Raw genomic sequence first — 19532 nt, 5'->3', positions numbered from 1 at the left:
ATTGTATCATCGCGCGCCGCGAATATAATCACATCCTCCGAAGAGTGGGTAAGCTTGACTTCTTTAGCTTCACAATCAATTGACGCCTTGTTCATGGCCAACCAGTCCATACCAAGGATCAAATCAATGTCGGAATTGCGCAAGAAAATAGGAGATGCCAGAAAAGCATAAGCGCCCATCTTGACAGAAACATCTGGGATGAACAACTGAGAGCTCATCCGCATACCCGGAGACACAACTTGCAATGACTTGGGAAGGAACTCGGTCGCAATATTATTACCAAATGCGAAGGGGTATGACATGAAGGAATGTGAAGCACCAGAATCAAATAACACTTTAGCAGGAATATCGTTGACGAGGAGGTTACCCATGATCACATCAGAGGAGTTGTCTGCTTCAGCTGCATTCACCATGTTGACTCGAGCTGATCTGGGGTTGAATTTGACAAGAGCGTTGCTTGGAGGTTTGCCTGGAGGAGGAGGCGGCAGACGGAGCTGAGAAGTACATTTGTTGGCATAGTGACCCTTCTACCCACATTTGTGACAAATGACATCTGCTGGCTGCCAGAATTGAGTCTGAGGAGGCCCTTGCTTCTGATGCTGGTATCTCTGCTGGAAGCCAGGGATGGGTGGGTGTGAAGAACCACGTCCACCTGAGTGCTTCAGCTGCTGTGAGTGCCGAGGAGGAGGAGGAGAAACCCAAAACCTCTGTTGCTTCTGAACCACCTGAGTCGAGGAAGAGCTGGAATCTCTGAAGCGCTTCTTGGAGTTCTCCACCCTGAGCACGGCTGCCTCTGCTCGGAGAGCTAAGTTGTAGAACTTGTCAAACTCCTCAGGATCGTGCAAAGCAAGCGCTAACTGCAAGTCCTCCTTTAAGCCACCCCTGAACTGATAAATCTTGCTCTTCTGATCCGGGACATCCTGCAACGCGTAACGGGCCAGCTCGTGGAACTCGACATTGTACTTGCACACAGAATTGCTGCCCTGCTTCAAACGCATGAACTTCTCACGCATCTCCTCAACAAAACTGAAAGGGATGTAGTGGGACCTGAATTCACGACAAAACTCGTCCCAAGACATCACCCTGTCACCTCTGGAGTCCTTAAGCTGCTGCCACCAAATAGAAGCCTGCCCCTTCAACTGAAACGTTGCAAACTTGACATAATCCGCAGGACGCACATTGCTACACTCGAAATGCTTGTTCATATCAGGGATCCAATCTTCCGCATCAAACGGCTGGTCGCAAGAAGTGAACGTCTTAGGCTGGTTTGACAGGAACTGACTCAGATTGGCGAAGTGATTGCCAACCTGCTGGAAATTGCCCTGCTGATGATTGGCTCTCTCCTGGATCAACTGCAACAGCATGTGAGTGTTTGCATTAGTAGCTGCCATCATCGCCTGCGAGGCCTCTGCGGGAGGAGGCGGCGGCGGCGGAGGTGGAGGCGGCATATCCTCACGCGCTGGGGTCTGACGAGTCGGTGGAGCCATCCTGAAGACGGACAACATATTAGTCCACAGAATAATTGAAGATATTGCTGAATCAAAAGACAGAATATCTGAACATAATTTAGCATTGCACTCGAACAACATAGCAAGAGTGCATCCTCAAAGTAACAGACGACAAAATTCCGATAAGGACCACTGCAAACAAGTGTGAGCTAGAACTGCTCGGAACAAACATATGACCGAGATTTCCCAAACCTTAATCAAGCGTCTGTAGGAAGATAGTCCTATAAGATACTACTAGATATCCCACCTATGAATTCCCAAAATAACTGGTCATGCAATCAGGTACACGGATACAAGGAGTATTTCACACAACTCCTAAACTAACCCGTCACCTGTATCACATCCTTCAACACACAACCAGCATCTTGGACCTTCATCTACAACAGATCCTCGTGATCACAACGATACAAAGTGTGGTAATACCCCCGAACAATCTACACCAGCACTGGGGACATCGGGGTTATCTCACCACTACCCGTATTGAAGCAATAACGAATACCCTCCGTTCTTAGATACTCAGAAATCTGAATGATGGCGATGTGCGCAAGAATCCCTGGAGCTCAACTCCCCTAATACTTGGAGCAGATAGGAGGCACCAGGACAGGATTCCGTCACATTGAAATCATATAGATTTTACAAATACCCGCGTGCTCCTAAAAAAAAATTTGAGCGAGAAAAGGAGTAGAGTTAAAGATTTCCTAAGACGGAAACCTCACCAGAGCATAGAAGAGGAGAAAAAAGAATCCTACTCTCCGATATAACTAAGACTCAAAACATTTTCAAGCCTCGACTCGGCCAAGTACGATCACACAAAGGCTCCTATGGTTGTAAGGCTCTGATACCAACTTGTAACGACCAAGATGCGGCCCTTTCCGATCTGGGGGTCGAGGCCCCCGAATAGGAAAGAAGCGCATCTAAGCGTTTCACAAGCAAGTAACATAGCACAAATAATAATAGAAGTAGACAATTCGGGATTCAACTGTCTTCTTATTAATAACTCAGAGTACATCATAGATACAATCAAGGTAGTTCCGCTACGGACTACAAAACATGGAAATGCTATGCTACCCTGCCTGCAGGCCCACGATCACGACCACGCCTCAGTCCTCTGGATAGTTCACGTAGAGGCGGTCTGTCTCCTCATCATACTGCCACGCCAGCTGGGTGCCGTCGGGATCATCTGTCTCTGGGGTACCTGTACCTGCTGGGAGTTCCGGAGGAATCCGTGAGCCATGGGGACTCAGCAATCTAAGACCTTGGTGCCAGAACTAGTCATGTTATTAGGTAAGGTAAGGGTGAAGTGTATAAGGCTGCATCATCCTAAGCTTGATTAAGTGGCTAACTTACGCAAAGTAAATGTGAAGGTGGTCTACACTAGCGGTCGGGATTACTTGATCACTAAGTGATCCTGAACACCTACCTACGACATTCATAACCCCACTGTTTCCCGATCGAAGAGAGATCTTCGAAGGGACAGTCACGGTTACGCACACAGTTAGCAATTTTTATTAACTTATGTTTAAGTTCTCTAATACCGGATGTTAACAAAATATTCCAAGTTGCCACATAACTGCGGGCACGACTTTCCGAAAGATTAAACCCTGTAGGGGTGCTCCAACTAGTCCATCACAAACGAACACAGGCCGCAAAGGCATCCTCTATCAGGAATCTCGTGATCTCGTCGGATTCCTTAGAGGAAAACCTCAACTCTAGGGGAAACCAAAGATTCACTGGGATTCCTATACGCAAGATAAACCGCTAAGGTAAGACAAGACTAGCAGGACCTCCCGACGTGTCGACGACCCCGATAAGAGCCGCGTAGCTCAGTCTCAGGACACGCCGGATGGAACTAGCTACAGGTACCAAACCTCAAGTTTCCTTGTGGTGGCCCCGCAGGCAGACCAGTTGGACCAACACTCATGAGGAGCACTGGCCCGGGTTGTTGATTAAAGTCCTCGGGGTAGCTATTCCCTATGCAGTTTATTATTAAGTGATTAGCAATTAACACCAATGTTGGGTCCTGCCGGACAAGTCTTAGCACTACGCGATTTATCAAGGGGGTCCCCATAACAACCTCGAACGTGTTAGGAGCGATCATTATGGAATCAAACACCGGTAACCGGTAACTAAGGCGGCAATAACGGAACAAAGCACCCGACAAAAGGCTAGGCCTCCCGTCATTTACCAAGTATATAGGTGCATTAATTAAATAACAGATTTCAAGAATGATATCAAGCTCATGTTATCACATGAGTCAAAGCACCTGCAACTAGCAACGGTAACATTAGAAGCTGAGCAAGCCTACTTAGCCATACAAGTTTTGCTTGGGAGGAGAATAGTGCTTGGGCTCATGGCATAACAAGAGGCAATTTAATTCAGTGGTAGGCAGCGAGCAGTATGACATGGAAACGGAAACTAGCACAACAAGTCTAGAGATGGAATCAAGGTCATATCATCTTGCCTGTGATATCCTCAGCTTGGAATGGTTCTGGTTCGTCCTGCACGTACTCTCCTGACTCCACGTATTCGTTCTCCGATCCCGGTGCTACCCAACATGAGAATAACAGCCAATGAACAGCAGCACCACAAGATGCAACAATCACATGATGCATGAGATGAAAATTGAGCATGCACCACTATTTCTATCACTAGCACAAGCAAAATAAACTACTACAAGTTTCTGGACAGTACTGTACACTAAGCTATTTTTACATGCATGAGGATGGCATGAACAGATGTGGCTCGTGAAAACGATGCAAAACCATATAAAGAACATTGCAAACGGAGCTACGGATCAACGGGAATCAAGGAAACAAGATATGAAGCTCTACATGGAAGATTCAACACCACACTCACAATTGGCACAAATCTGGTATTCCCAGGTTGCGAAGACATATAACAACCCAACATGAGTGGATTGGAGCAAGGAAGAACACCACAACATCAACTAAGCACACACATTGATCAAAATGACTATACTACATAATCTGCCACAATCTGTATCTTAGCTCTTTGGGAGCTACATGCAACATAGCTACAGGCCTCCAAACATGACAAATAATATATGTGGCTGTTGCCAACCAAGAAGAATACAAGCACCAGAAAGAATCTCAGCAAAAGGAATTAAACTCTAGAAGATACAAGGCCACAAACTTTCCCAAAACCATCAGATCTCAGGGACTTAGTGAAAATTCCTTCACCTGAGTTTCTGTCTTTGTTCTGAAGCTTTTTGACAGCAATCAAAACACAACCTACTGGACTCCAAATGATTTGAAATTTGACAGGGAGCTTCACAAGCATATCAGGTCAAACATCCTAGCACTGAACTAAGGCTAGTTATCAACTCAATGACCAGAACATCCTCATTTATAAGAGAAGAAAATGTTTCCAGAATCCCAGACTTAGTGAAATTCCAGATTTCACTAAACTGGAATTTTCAGCCACATGCCCACTTTGTCTAGGCATAGTTTGCACACACATAACACCAAGTGATAAATGACACCACTATGGTGTAGAGAAAAACCCCTACTACTATCACACAAAAGTTCATGCCCTTCGGCTCCACCTATTCCATGGAATCAAGGAACAAACTTGCAACAAATCTGAATATGTCAACTCCATAAAGTATCCTAATGGCAAAAAAAACTTCACCACTGGATTCCTTGGGAGATTCTACCCCAAAATCATATATAATATGTGGGCACTTACTTGGAACAAGTGACCATAAATTAAGGGAGAGTAAACTACTCCAAATCATGCCTAGGGAATGGGCATCATTTCATGTAGTTCCTACTAAGACAACAACTACAAAGGTTGAGCTCATGTGCACAATGACAAAGTGACATGGGGGTTTTGAACCCCATGTTTGTGTCATGCACATCAACAACACAATACTTCTCACTAAGTCACCCCCCACACACATCATACTCTCTCTCATATTAAACATGAGGAGGTGCACAACTTGCACATGGGGCTGATATACCACCTACAAATCACACGACAATCTCATCATAAGCTCTAAGACTCCAAAAAAAATATAAGGGAAGCTATCAAGCAAATGATAGTAAGGCTACACTCACTTGCACACCTACACTATTAACACCTCATGTGTGTGCAGCACACACACACATGCACATCATCTACTGCCATCCAACTAGTCACACAAGCAAAGAACATAAGCCACCTACATATCATCATATACTAGGGTAGCATCACCACACACACACACACATGTGTCTAACATCATGTGTATGCACACACACACACACGCACTTCTCACATGAACACACACATGCACACATCATATGGCACTTCTTATAGCAGCAAAGGGAAACGAAATAAATGCCATTGTCACCTATGGATAGTGGCACCAGAATAGCAACAAGCAAAGAAGGAAAAAAATATAGCATGAAGGAAAAATAAAATGGGGCACCCTGGGATTCGAACCCCTGTGCCCCTGTTGCACACCAACACCACTTCACCACTGCGCTGCTCTGCTTTGCTCGACAGGGCAGGGGAGGCAATCAGGCTAACCTCTCCCTGTAGCTACCGTGCAGGGGAAAAACAGAAACTAAAATAGCGCCGAGGGGGGATCGAACCCGCGCCCTCTCCACACGCAGCAACACCACACACCACTAGGCTACGAATCGATGTCTGAACTATAATGCGCAAAGAAACAACTGAAGGGGTCCTCTCTGCTTATCTGCTACCGGCGGCTGACCGGAACAAGGGAGGGGTCTCGCCGGCGATGCGAGCCAAATCCAGCTCCGGCTCGTGGAGGGGAGGAAGCCCACACACACACGAACTCATTCCCGCAATTATCTATGCGCAAGGGGCTCTACAGCGACGTGGCCACGGCGACCAGCGGCTCCGGCGACAGGGACAACTCGCCGACGATCTCTACTGCTTCGGCGCCCGATCTAAGACAGGGAGGAAGGAGGAGGTGCACTACCTCGCGTACGGGTCGAGGAGGGAGCGGCCGTAGAGGAAGTAGCAGGAAGAAGAGCGCGGTGCGGCGGAGCTCGTCGGAGATGCGTTGCCTCGGGAAGTAGTGGAAGCAGAGCGGGGGAAGGCGATCCAGCGGCGGGAACGGGCTCCTGGAGATGCCCTCGAGCTGCTGGCGTCTTCGAAGAGGAAGCAGGGGTAGCAGAACGACGACGGCGACGATCTTCACCCGTCGGCCATGGCGGACCCGAACTCCTCCTACCTTGCAGCGACGAGAGAGGGAGTGGGGGGTCGAGATATGGACGGTGCGGCGGCGGGGAGGAACCCTAACGCTCCTGCGCGGACGCCAAGGCCTATATAGCACGAGAGGGGGAGGCGAGGGACGTCCCGTCGGCCATGTGCGCGTGCTCCTCTCGGTGGAACAGAGGGGAACGGGAGAGAGAGGATGACAGGTGGGGCCCATGGGCGCCGCGCTGGAAAGGAGTTAGACGACGCCGTGCGCGTGCTCTTGCGCGAAGGAAAAGGAAATGGGCTGCTAAGTGGGAGTAAGCCCACTTAGGAGCTCCAGATAGAAGGAAAGAGGAATTCCCTCATTTCCTAATACAGAAAAACACAGAGAAGAAAAATAAAGCACAGACTAAAACACTGGGGATAAAATCAAACAAAAATATCCCCTGGTCATAGAAAAATATGACCTATTTAAATAAAACAAAACAAGATTTTTAGGAGCAAGTAATTATTTCACAAAACAGAATTAGATGACTCTGTTTTGTATTTATTGCACCTGTTTAAAACACTTTTAAAATCACCAAACTTGCACAACTAAACACCCACAATATCCCCTAAATAAAATACATTTTTTAAAATAGCTTAGGAGCAAGTAAATATTTGAACTAGGGAATAAAGAGAGAGATGGGTTTTGCAAACAAAGGGTTTTGCAAACCAACTATCACCACAAACACTACTACTACTCACCCCAACACATATGCACCAACATCACATGAAATCACAAGACACCACACTAAGACATGGCAAGGTATAGATGCAAGCAACACAAGGCATGGTAAGAATGGTATGATATGGATGCATGCATGCAAAAGAAGAAATACAAGGTGAACACATGAATTCATACATGCATAGATAGCTCTCATGACAATGTCAAGGTGGTCCCACATGGAAGGTTACAAAAAGGGAAAGATTTACACTTGGGGCATTACACATGCCCACGGGATTCTTATAAGCAGTCCTATAAGCCCATAGTGCATCGTCAAGTTTGCTAGACCAGTTCTTTCGAGATCTATTGACGGTCTTTTGTAGGATCAACTTGATCTCCCTATTACTCAACTCCACTTGACCACTAGACTGAGGATGATAAGGAGATGCAACTCTATGGTTGACATCATACTTAGCTAGCATCTTGCGGAAAACACCATGAATGAAGTGTGAACCGCCATCAGTCATCAAGTATCTAGGGACTCCAAATCTTGGGAATATGACTTCTTTAAGCATCTTAATAGAGGTGTGGTGATCATCATTTTTAGTGGGGATAGCTTCTACCCACTTAGTAACGTAATCCACAGCAACTAAGATGTGAGTGTACCCATTAGAACTCGGGAAGGGTCCCATATAATCAAAGCCCCAGACATCAAATGGTTCAATGACAAGTGAATAGTTCATAGGCATCTCTTGACGCTTACTGATGTTCCTTATCCTTTGGCATTCGTCACAAGACAAGACAAACTTATAGTTCAAATCAAAGAAGAATTTCTTCTTTTGCTGATAGGTGAAAATGGGTGGTATGTATTTGGCTACGATATAGTTTGCATAATCGACATACCACGGTGCACTATGTGAAGTGCTGATGACATTTAATTGCTCATCAGGAAAGCTGTCATCAATAGGTAGTGGGTCATCAAGGACATTCTCTAGCCTAGACAAGTTATCTGCTACAGGGTTATTAGCACCCTTTCGGTCAACGACGTGCAAATCAAATTCCTGTAGCAGGAGAACCCATCTGATCAGCCTAGGTTTAGCATCCTTCTTCTCCATGAGGTACTTAATAGCAGCATGATCAGAGTGAATAGTGACTTTGGAGTCAACTATGTAAGATCTGAACTTTTCACATGCAAACACGACTGCTAAAAATTCCTTCTCCGTAGTGGCATAATTTCTTTGGGCACTGTCTAGAGTTTTACTAGCGTAGTGAATGCCATTCAACTTCTTGTCAACTCTTTGTCCTAGAACAGCACCAACAACATAATCACTAGCGTCACACATGATTTCAAAGGGCAAGTTCCAGTCAGGTGGTTGAACAATAGGTGCGGTTATCAAAGCCTTCTTAAGTATTTCAAAGGCTTCCTCACAATCCTCATCAAAAACAAAAGGAACATCCTTCTGCACGAGGTTGGTAAGAGGCCTAGAAATCTTAGAGAAGTCTTTAATGAACCTTCTATAGAAACCAGCATGACCTAAGAAACTTTGTATACCTCTGATATCTGTGGGGCAAGGCATTTTCTCAATTGCATCAACCTTAGCCTGATCAACTTCAATGCCTCTCTCAGAAATTTTGTGTCCTAAGACGATACCTTTATTAACCATAAAGTGGCACTTCTCCCAATTCAAGACGAGGTTGGTTTCTTCGCATCTCTCTAAGACTCGATCAAGGTTGCTGAGGCAATCATCAAAGGAAGACCCGTAAATGGAGAAGTCATCCATGAAAACCTCGACGATCTTTTCACAAAAGTCAGAGAATATAGCCATCATACATCTTTGGAAGGTGGCAGGTGCATTACATAAGTCAAAAGGCATACGTCTATAGGAAAAGGTACCGAAAGGGCAGGTGAAAGTGGTTTTCTCTTGATCAGATTGTGCAACCGGTATCTGCGAGAAACCTGAATAACCGTCTAGAAAGCAGAAGTGTGTGTGCTTTGATAGCCTTTCTAGCATTTGGTCGATAAACGACAAAGGATAATGATCTTTCCTGGTTGCCTTGTTTAGTTTCCGGAAGTCTATCACCATTCTATAGCCGGTAATAATCCTTTGTGGGATTAGTTCATCCTTATCATTAGGAACGACGGTGATACCTCCCTTGTTAGGTACGCAATGTACTGGACTTACCCAATCACTATGAGCGACAGGATAAATGATTCCTGCTTCCAGAAGCTTTAATATTTCTTTTCTAACGACCTCTTTCATCTTAGGATTTAATCTCCTTTGATGATCAGCAACTGGTTTAAAGTCAGGATCGGTTTTAAACTTGTGCTGACATAGAGTAGGACTAATACCCTTAAGATCATCAAGAGTATATCCAATAGCAGCGCGGTGCTTCCACAGAGTTTTTAGTAACTTCTTCTCTTCGCGCTCTGAGAGGAGAGCACTAATAACGACAGGATATATCTCCTTCTCATCAAGATAGGCATACTTAAGAGTATCAGGCAACTGTTTAAGCTCGAACACAGGATCACCCTTTGGTGGGGGAGGATCCCCAAGCAGTTCAACAAGTAGATTATTCTTGAGAATAGGATATTGTTCTAAGACAATTTTATCTATCTCATCTCTCTCCTACATATGCATATCATTTTCATGCTCAAGCAGATATTGCTCTAAAGTATCCGTAGGAGGTACGGCAATAGAGGCAAGAGCAATGATTTCATCTCTACCAGACGACTCTCTTTCATGGGTTTGTCTTCCAAACTTGGATTAGTTGAATTCATGAGACACACCCTCGAAACTTACTGTGACAGTCTGCTTAATGCAATCAATGTGAGCATTGACAGTGTTGAGAAAGGGTCTACCAAATATGATGGGACAAAAGCTATCTTGTGCAGTACCAAGGACGAGGAAATCAGTAGGATACTTCGTCTTACCACACAGGACTTCTACGTCTCTCACAATTCCCAGAGGGCAAATAGTGTCTCTATTAGCTAGCGTAATAGTGACATCAATGGGTTCTAACTCAGCAGGTGCAATCTCATCTTTGATTTCATCATATAGAGAACGGGGTATTGCACTAACACTAGCTCCCATATCACATAAACCATGGTAACAATGATCTCCAATCTTAACAGAAACAATGGGCAGGCCAACTGCAGGTCCGTGTTTGTCTTTCGCGTGAGGTTTAGCAATTCTAGCGGAGTCGTCACAGAATTTGATAACATGCCCATCTATGTCTTCGGCTAAGAGATCTTTGATAATAGCAACACTAGGTTCAACTCTAATTTCCTCAGAGGGTGCAAGTGGTCTAATGTAACCCCTACGTATCACAGTTGGAGCTTTACAATAATCCTTTATCCTAGCAGGGTATGGTGGTTTCTCAGTGTAAGCACAAGGAACAACAGGATCACTAAAAGCTATGATTTTCTCGTCAACTAGATTGGTTTTGGCTATGTTGCTTTCTACAGGAGGATGATACTTAAACCACTTCTCTTTGGGAAGATCAACATGAGCAGCAAAATATTCACATAGAGAATCTACTATCTCAGAGTCAAGTCCATACTTAGCGCTAAAATCTCTAGAAGTGTTTGTCTCAACAAAAGATTTAACACAATCAAACTGGAAATTCATACCTGAGTCCTTACCTTCCTCCAGCTCCCAATCTTCAGAGTTGCGTTTGATTCTCTCCAATAAATTCCACTTGTGATCAATATCCTTCTTCAGAAAAGAACCGGCACAAGAAGTATCAAGCATGGAACAATCTTCATGAGAAAGCCGAGCATAAAAGTTTTGAGTGATGATTTCTCTCGAGAGCTCATGATTGGGGCATGAATATAACATTGATTTAAGCCTCCCCCAATCTTGATCTATGCTTTCCCTGTCACGAGGCCAAAAGTTATAAATAAAGTTCCGATCACGATGTACTAAATGCATAGGATAGAACTTTTGATGAAATTCCAATTTCAACCGATTGTAGCCCCATGATCCAGCATCATCACATAGCCTATACCATGTCAACGCCTTATCCTTCAAAGATAAAGTAAAGACTTTCTTATTTACCTCATCCTCGGGCAAACCTGCAAGCTTAAATAAACCAGAAACTTCATCTACATAGATTAGATGCAAGTCTGGATGTGAAGATCCATCTCCTGTGAAAGGATTAGCCAGCAGTTTCTCAAGCATACCCGAAGGAATTTCATAAAAGATATTTTCAGTAGGTACCTTAGGTTGATGAGCAACTCCTCGTGCTTCCGTTCTTGGTGAAGATACCCCGAACAAACTCCTCAAAGAAACGGTTTCCATAGTGACAAGTGACAATAAATTTCAGCACACTATATAAATGTTCCCTTACCAATTTTCACTTACCAAAGGCGCTTCACTCCCCGGCAATGGCGCCAGAAGAGAGTCTTGATGACCCACAAGTATAGGGGATCAATCATAGTCCTTTCGATAAGTAAGAGTGTCGAACCCAACGAGGAGCAGAAGGCTCTGATAAACGGATTTCAGCAAGGTAATAACTGCAAGCACTGAAAGTAACGGTAACAAGTGATTGTGTAGCGAGGTGAAACGTAGCGAGCAAAAAGTAACAAGTAACAAGTAGTAGCAACGGTGCAGCAAGTGGCCCAATCCCTTTTGTAGCGAGGGACAAGCCTGAACAAAGTCTTATAGGAGGAAAAACGCTCCCGAGGACACACGGGAATTTCTGTCATACTAGTTTCATCATGTTCATATGATTCGCGTTCGTTACTTTGATAGTTTGATATGTGGGTGGACCGGCGCTTGGGTACTGCCCTTACTTGGACAAGCATCCCACTTATGATTAACCTCTCTCACAAGCATCGCAACTACAAAAGAAGAATTAAGACAAAGTCTAAACATAGCATTAAACTAGTGGATCCAAATCAGCCCCTCACGAAGCAACACATACACTGGGGTTTAAGCTTCTGTCACTCCAGCAACCCATTATCTACTTACTACTTCCCAATGAATTCCTCTAGGACCAAATATGGTGAAGTGTTATGTAGTCGACGTTCACATAACACCACTAGAGGAAAAACAACATACAACATATCAAAATACCGAACGAATATCAAATTCACATGACTATTATTAACATGACTTATCCCATGTCCTCAGGAACAAAAGTAACTACTCACAAGACATAATCATAATCATGACCAGAGGTGTAATGAATAGCATCAAGGATCTGAACATAAACTCTTCTACCATGTAATCCAACTAGCATCAACTACAAAGAGTAATCAACACTACTAGCAACCTTACAAGTACCAATCGGAGTCGCGAGACGAAGATTGGTTACAAGAGATGAAATAGGGTTTGGAGAGGAGATGGTGCTGATGAAGATGTTGATGAAGATGCCTCCCCTCCGACGAGAGGAGTGTTGGTGATGACGATGGCGACGATTTCCCCCTCCGGGAGGGAAGTTTGCCCGGCAGGATCGTCCTGCCGGAGCTCTAGATTGGATCTGCTCAAGTTCCGTCTCGTGGGGGCGGCGAAACCACGAAAAAGCTCCCTCTTGATTTTTTCCAGACCAAAACCCTTCATATAGCAAAAGGGGGGAGCTAGTAGGCCGCCAGGCAGCCCACAAGCTTGCCCTGCGCCACCAGGGGTGGTGGTGGCGGAGTGGGGGCTTGTGGAGCCCTGGTGGCCCCCCTCCGGTAGTTCTTTCGCCCAGTATTTTTTATATATTCCAGAAAAAATCCACGTAACTTTTTAGGGCATTTGGAGATGTGCAGAATAGTGGACTAGGATTTGCTCCTTTTCCAGTCCAGAATTCCAGCTGCCTGAATTCTCCCTCTTCAAATAAACCTTGGAAAATAAGAGAGAAAAGGCATAAATATGGTACCGCAAGTAATATAACAGCCCAAAAAGCAATAAATATCAACATGAAAGCATGATGCAAAATGGACGTATCAAGACACAAGGTTGATCAAGATCGTGAGACAAAGAGTAAATCAAGATGATCAACATAGAAAGCGTACAAGATGTACCGAGAGGGATCAAGTGATCCCATGGTATGGTAAGCATTGTCCATTACGTATTTGTGTACTAACCCATGGTCTTCGTGAGAGTTATATGTGGGGTTAGGTGTGTTTCCATGGGCTTGCGTCAAGAGGAAGATCTCATACAACCCATGGAGGATGACGTCAAGTGGTGGAGGATGGTGGCAATGGACTTGTGAAGATATGCTGAAGAGCGGCTCACCCATAGTGTGTATGGGGGAGCAATCAACTAGTCTTCATCAAGCCAACGCAATCAAGAAAGGTGGTCCATCTTGAGGAAGCCAATATCATCATCATCTAGCTCAAGAGGACGAGGTGCAAGGTATAGGTTTGCCCTTGATAGGTTTTCTGTTTTAGGATATATTGTCGTACTATCAGGGGGGGGGGGGGGCTCTCAAGTGAGTAGCTTGATCGTATCGTTCGTTGAGAGCTCAAACATTTGCATCCTTGCATCATACTTCTTGGTTCTTGTTTGGTGTTTCTCTTTGTGAGTTTTAGAGCTTATGGTCATCTTCATGACACGCTCGAGTTCATCGAAAACGGAGTCCATATGCATATTCTATGATGTTTTCGATGTTGGGAGTTTCTACCGGTCTTATTCGAAGAAGGGTTCTCACCATTTTCTTATGGGACTTTTCTCACTTGCTCCCTAGCGGTAGTACCGCTCCAGGAGCTGTAGTACCGCTCCGTCGAACTGTTTTTCGCATCCGTTTTGGCCTCAACATGGTTGGTGAACCTACCGAGCGGTAGTACCGCTCTGTGCGGGCTGTGAGGCTTCACGGTTGGATTTTTCCCCCACCTATAAAAAGGGGTCTTCTTCCGCATTGAACCTTATCTCTTTATCTCGTGTTCTTCCCCCATTGTTGACCTTCTTCGATCGTGCTAACTCTCAATCCCTCCAATGATTCTTGCTAGTTCTTGAGGGAAAAGAGAGAGGAGATCTAGATCCACATTTCCACCAATCACTTTCTCCTCTAAGTGAGGGGAACCCCTTGGGTCTAGATCTTGGAGTTCTTCGTGTTCTTCTTCGCTCTTCCTCCCATTTTACTCCCTAGCATTAGTTGCTTTGGTGGGATTTGGGAGAGAAGGACTTGGGCACTCCGTGTGCCCTTGCCATTGCATTAATTGCATCGGTTTGAGTTCTCCAAGGTGATACGTGGAATGAAGTTTGAGAAGCTTATTACCTTTGGTACTTAGTACCCTAGATATTGTTCTTCCTAGATGCTTTGGCGTCCTAGAAGCTTGGTGGTGTCTCGAAGCTCAATCATTGTGGTGTAAAGCTCCGGGCAAGCGTCGGGGTCTCCAATTAGGTTGTGGAGATTGCCCCGAGCAATTTGTACGGGTACCGGTGACCGCCCCCAAGGTTTGCCATTTGTATGGGTTCGGTGACCGCCCTCAAGGGTCCCTTAGTGGAATCACGGCATCTTGCATTGTGTGAGGCCGTGAGGAGATTATGGTGGCCTTAGTGGCATCTTGGGGAGCATTGTGCCTCCACACCGCTCCAACGGAGATTAGCATCCGTAAGGGTGTGAACTTCGGGATACATCATTGTCTCCGCGTGCCTCGGTTATCTCTTACCCGAACCCTTTACTTATGCACTTTACTTTGTGATAGCCATATTGTTTATTGTCATATATCTTGCTATCACTTAGTTGTTTATCTTGCTTAGCATAAGTTGTTGGTGCACATAGGTGAGCCTAGTTGTTGTAGGTTTTGTGCTTGACAAATTAAACGTTAGTTTTATTCCGCATTTGTTCAAGCCTAAACCGTAATTATTTTAAAGCGGCTATAAACCCCCCTCTAGGCGACATCCACGTACTTTCAATTGGTATCAGAGCTAGGTCTCTCTTTATTAGGTTTAACCACCTAGAGAGTAAGGATGTCGACTAGGGGTTTAGGATTCAGTGACACTCTTAGTTTCGATGGCACAAATTTTGATGTTTGGGTAATTCGCATGCTTAATCACTTCCGGGTCTTGGACCCAAATTTAGAGCGAATTGTAGATATGGGTTTTCCTCCTCCAAAGGATTCTCAAAATATATCTTTAGAGGATGAGAAAAACTCTTATCTCAATGCTCAAGCTTCTAATGTGCTTTTTGATGCTTTGAGCAATGTAGTTATATTTCAACTCATGCCATTCCGGAATGCTTATGAGTTGTGGACAAAACTTCAAGATAAATATGGCATGTCCAAGATTTGTGGGAATGATTGTTCTCCCTCCACCTCCGGTCGTGTGGTCTTCTCAACTTCCTCTACTTCACCTACATGTGGATTGCCACAAGAGGAAATTCATCACTCCATGGAACAAGATGTGGCCTTGAATGATGCTTCAAGGGATCCTACATCATCATCTATTGTGACTCACTTTTGCCTTGTGTAAAAAAAAGTTTTATACTAATTTTAGTCTTCTACCAGTTATCCATACATTTTTAACGAGGTTCCCGCCGTAACGCGCGGGGCATTGTGTAGTAACTTATTGTAAGGTGAAACTAGCGCCACATCTCCGGGTGCTCTTTAAGATACAATTTGCCCGCCAGGTCACACTCTGCAACCACTCGTCTTGGGCACACCAAATGACACCTTGTCCAGGCTCAGCTCAGTATGCGTGCAGACATGTAGGACTCGACGCTGTCGTTGAGCGTTTCCTCCATCGTCCTGAACTTCCACCCCAGCTTCTGCAGCTTCTCGGAGCTGAACACCTTCTCATCTCCCACCAGCTGAACGAACCTGCCAATTCATTGTCACCGTCGTCAGAATCCCCAGAGTTCACGCCCGGTTTGCACACATCGATGTACGTATGTATATTAAGGCCCTGTTCGGAGACGCTCCGCTCGGCAGCTCCGGAAACGGAGCTGTAGTTTAAATTAAGGGAGCTGCAGTTTCCCAGCTCCACAGATTCCGGAAGCTGGTGGATTACCAAACAGGGCCTAAGTGATGCATGGCGTCTTACTTGTTTTGGCAGTTCAGGTCCGGATGCAGGCTCCTGACGACGGAAACCATTTCGGACACCTTCCTGGCGTGCGCGCTGCAGATGTACCGGCCGGCCGCCTCCGGACGCTCGTACGCCAGCACAAGGGCGTCGGCGACGTCCCTGACGTCCACCATGTTCCTCACCCTGTCGTCCATGGCGTCCACGCCGTCGCCTGCGTATTAATCAAGATCAAATCAAACGCAGTTTGTAATTGCACCGCATGTAGTTGAAAAGTTCTCGTGCTATCTGCAGAGATGGCCGGGCCTACGTTTGAGGTATCTGATGAGGAACAAGCTGCTGGTGTTCACCGTGGGCTGCAGCAGAGGGCCGAACACCAGCGGCGGGCACACGGTCACCACGTCTAGCCCGGTCTCCTCTGCGTAAGCCCAGGCCTCCCGCTCGGCCAGCGTCTTGGAGAGGCAGTACCAGTTCTAAGAAACCATCAAGCAAGAATGTAAGATGATCTTCTCACGGGTCAAGTCAACTAACTAGAGACGATGATGGAAATTCACCTCGGTGGATCTGCAGTAGTCCTCATCCGACCAGCAGTGTTCGTCCATGGTGGGGCCCTCGGGAGGGTTGGGGTTGATGAACACGGCGCCGACCGACGACACCACCACGACGCGGCGGACGCCGGCCTCGCGGCAGGCCCGGAGCACGTTCAGCGTGCCGGTCACCGCCGGGGCAAGCAGCTCCACCTGCGCCGTGCAACCGATTATACCACTGTAAAATTTCCTTAAATAAAAGTATCGCTAGTTTCCTACGGAGTAACATGTAAACAGGCACAACAGCTAGCGTTTTGTGTGTTAGAAATTGACAGTCGGGGTGTTACCTCGGGGTTCGTGGATTTGGCGGCGGGGCAGGGGCTTGCGACGTGGAAGACGCCGGCACAGCCGGCCACCGCGGACGCCACGCTCGAGTAGTCCAGCACGTCGGCCTTGAACAGCCGCAGCCGCTCGCCGCCGCCATCCAGCGTCCTCAGGTGATCGTTCTTGGGGTCGCCTTCACGTACGGTCATATCCGCATCTTACTAACGTTCTCGCAATAACTTGCAAGGGATCATCTCATCTCAAGAAAAGAAAATCTTACTGGGATCACGAACGGTGCCATGCACCGCGTAGTCTCCTCCGGCGAGGAGGCGCCGGACGAGCCACGAGGCGATGAAGCCTCCCGCGCCCGTCACGCACACAGCCGTCGCCGCCGTCGCCTTCCCCACGCCGGCCCGGTCCATGTCGCTCCTCTGTCTGTACTCTGTACTCTGCAATGCGACCCGAGAGGGACTCCTGGATGTCTAGTAGATCTTTGGTGCATAGTACCTGCCGTTCCAGAAAGGTTAAACTAGTCGCCAATTTGATCTTAAGAAAGTATGAGAGCTGTCATAGGACATGCCAGTTTTGTTTACACTTCCTAAAAAACAGTCCTGTACTAGTGCATAGTCGATTTCTTGCGTTAATCCCAGAGCGTGTATCTGCGATTAATGCTACGTCTATGTAAATGTTTACATACGTTTACGGGATGGTCTAATTTAGCAATTATTGATCAGACTAACACAAATGCCCGTGCGTTGCAACAGGTTACATTGTAACCCATCCCATGCGTCCACGTATTGTCCTATCGTTCTTCTTCTCTCCCCGAAATCCCCATTAACATTAATTCATATTAAAATTTTTCCTACTTTAAAATATAATGCTCAGAAAGTAAAAAGTTTACCATGCATGGCGCTTTTTTGTTGACACGTTGTTGCCGCCAACAGTAGGAGCACACACCCCACGCCACACATGGCCACTTTCGTGGACATCATGATTGGGCCTCGTTGGGATCATGAAATGGAGCCCCCCAACTGGCGTGCGGGACGAAATAGGACGCGAGCAAGATGCACCGTTGTTACATTCTCTCTACTCTTCATCCCTCCTTTTCTTCTCCGTGCCTCACCAACAACGTCGACTACATCCTGAGTTAAGAATATGTTAATTGTCAGCAAGTTTAGGTGAGCTCCAAATATCTTCTTCCCTAAGAAATAATTATTCTAATATTTCACTCATTTTTAATTATTGTATTTGATGATGTAGTAGACATGAACATTAAACCATTGCAGTAATAACAAATGACATCAAATAATTATATCGGTGCTCATTTAGATTTTTTTGAGGATATGTTAATTATCAGTAAGTACCGGTGAGCTTAATTTTTTTTTGAGAATATGTTATTTATGCGACAAGTAATTTCGAACGAAGGTAGTTATTTCCTATATTTCACTTATTTGAGTTATTATATCTGATGATATAGTAGGCATGAATATTAAACTATAACAGTAACAACAAACAACAACATGTAATTATATCGATGCTCATTTAGAATATTTGTTTGCAATCGGTGCTAGGCTGCTAGCAGCTAGTAGCACGGATAACAACATCTAGCAGTTTCTTTTTCTCAAACAAATCCAGCAGCTTCTCGTTGATTAATCCATTAAAAGAAACAACCCACAACAAAAAGAATCCCCACCAAGAACTTCCCACTGCGTGGTCCTTATCCAATCCTCCAAGCAGGGCTGCTCTTTTTCCTCTCTACCATCCATCCTGCCATCCACGAGCTCCTCCCATGGAACTGCACGAGCGCCCGAGCCGCCTGTATCGGGCGAGCAGCAACAGACAGCCGCGACGCCCCTGCCCTATGCCCCCTTCTTGTCACGCTCAAGATGCGACCCTATCCTCAATTTGGCAAGAGGGCCTCGTCAGGGATAGAAGCGCATCTCGTCGTGTCGCAAGAATGGATATCGTTACAAGTGCATGTACTGAAAAGAAGAGATATAAAGAATTGGCTTACACTCGCCACAAGCTACATCAGAGTCACATCAGTACATTACATAATCATCAAGAGTAAGAGCAGGGTCCGACTACGGACGAAAAACAAACGACAAAAGAAGAACGACGTCCATCCTTGCTATCTCAGGCTGCCGGCCTGGAACCCGTCCTAGATCGATGAAGAAGAAGAAGAAGAAGCAACTCCAAATGAACAATCAACGCGCCCGCGTCAAGTACCCTTTACCTGAACCTGCAACCGGTGTTGAAGTAATCTGTGAGCCACAGGGGACTCAGCAATCTCATTTCCAAAGGTATCAAGACTAGCAAAGCTTAATGGGTGAGGTATGGTTAA

General features: G+C 45.7%; 1 protein-coding gene across 1 annotated transcript; it reads right to left on the bottom strand.

The window, feature by feature from the left end:
- Positions 1 to 15999: 15999 nt before the first annotated feature.
- Positions 16000 to 17610, bottom strand: LOC123412919 (cinnamoyl-CoA reductase 1-like). Its single transcript, XM_045105879.1, has 6 exons — positions 17469 to 17610; positions 17212 to 17405; positions 16892 to 17077; positions 16648 to 16810; positions 16359 to 16551; positions 16000 to 16135 (listed from the first exon to the last, which is right to left on the bottom strand). Exons 1-6 carry the CDS (start codon positions 17608 to 17610, stop codon positions 16000 to 16002), a joined length of 1014 nt encoding a protein of 337 aa, XP_044961814.1.
- Positions 17611 to 19532: the final 1922 nt, after the last annotated feature.

This window comes from Hordeum vulgare, chromosome 7H (assembly GCF_904849725.1).
Source record: "Hordeum vulgare subsp. vulgare chromosome 7H, MorexV3_pseudomolecules_assembly, whole genome shotgun sequence".
In the NCBI taxonomy this organism is placed as follows: Eukaryota; Viridiplantae; Streptophyta; class Magnoliopsida; order Poales; family Poaceae; genus Hordeum; species Hordeum vulgare.
The sequence above is the reverse complement of the archived record's forward strand: the minus strand, read 5'-3'. Positions and strand labels throughout refer to the sequence as shown.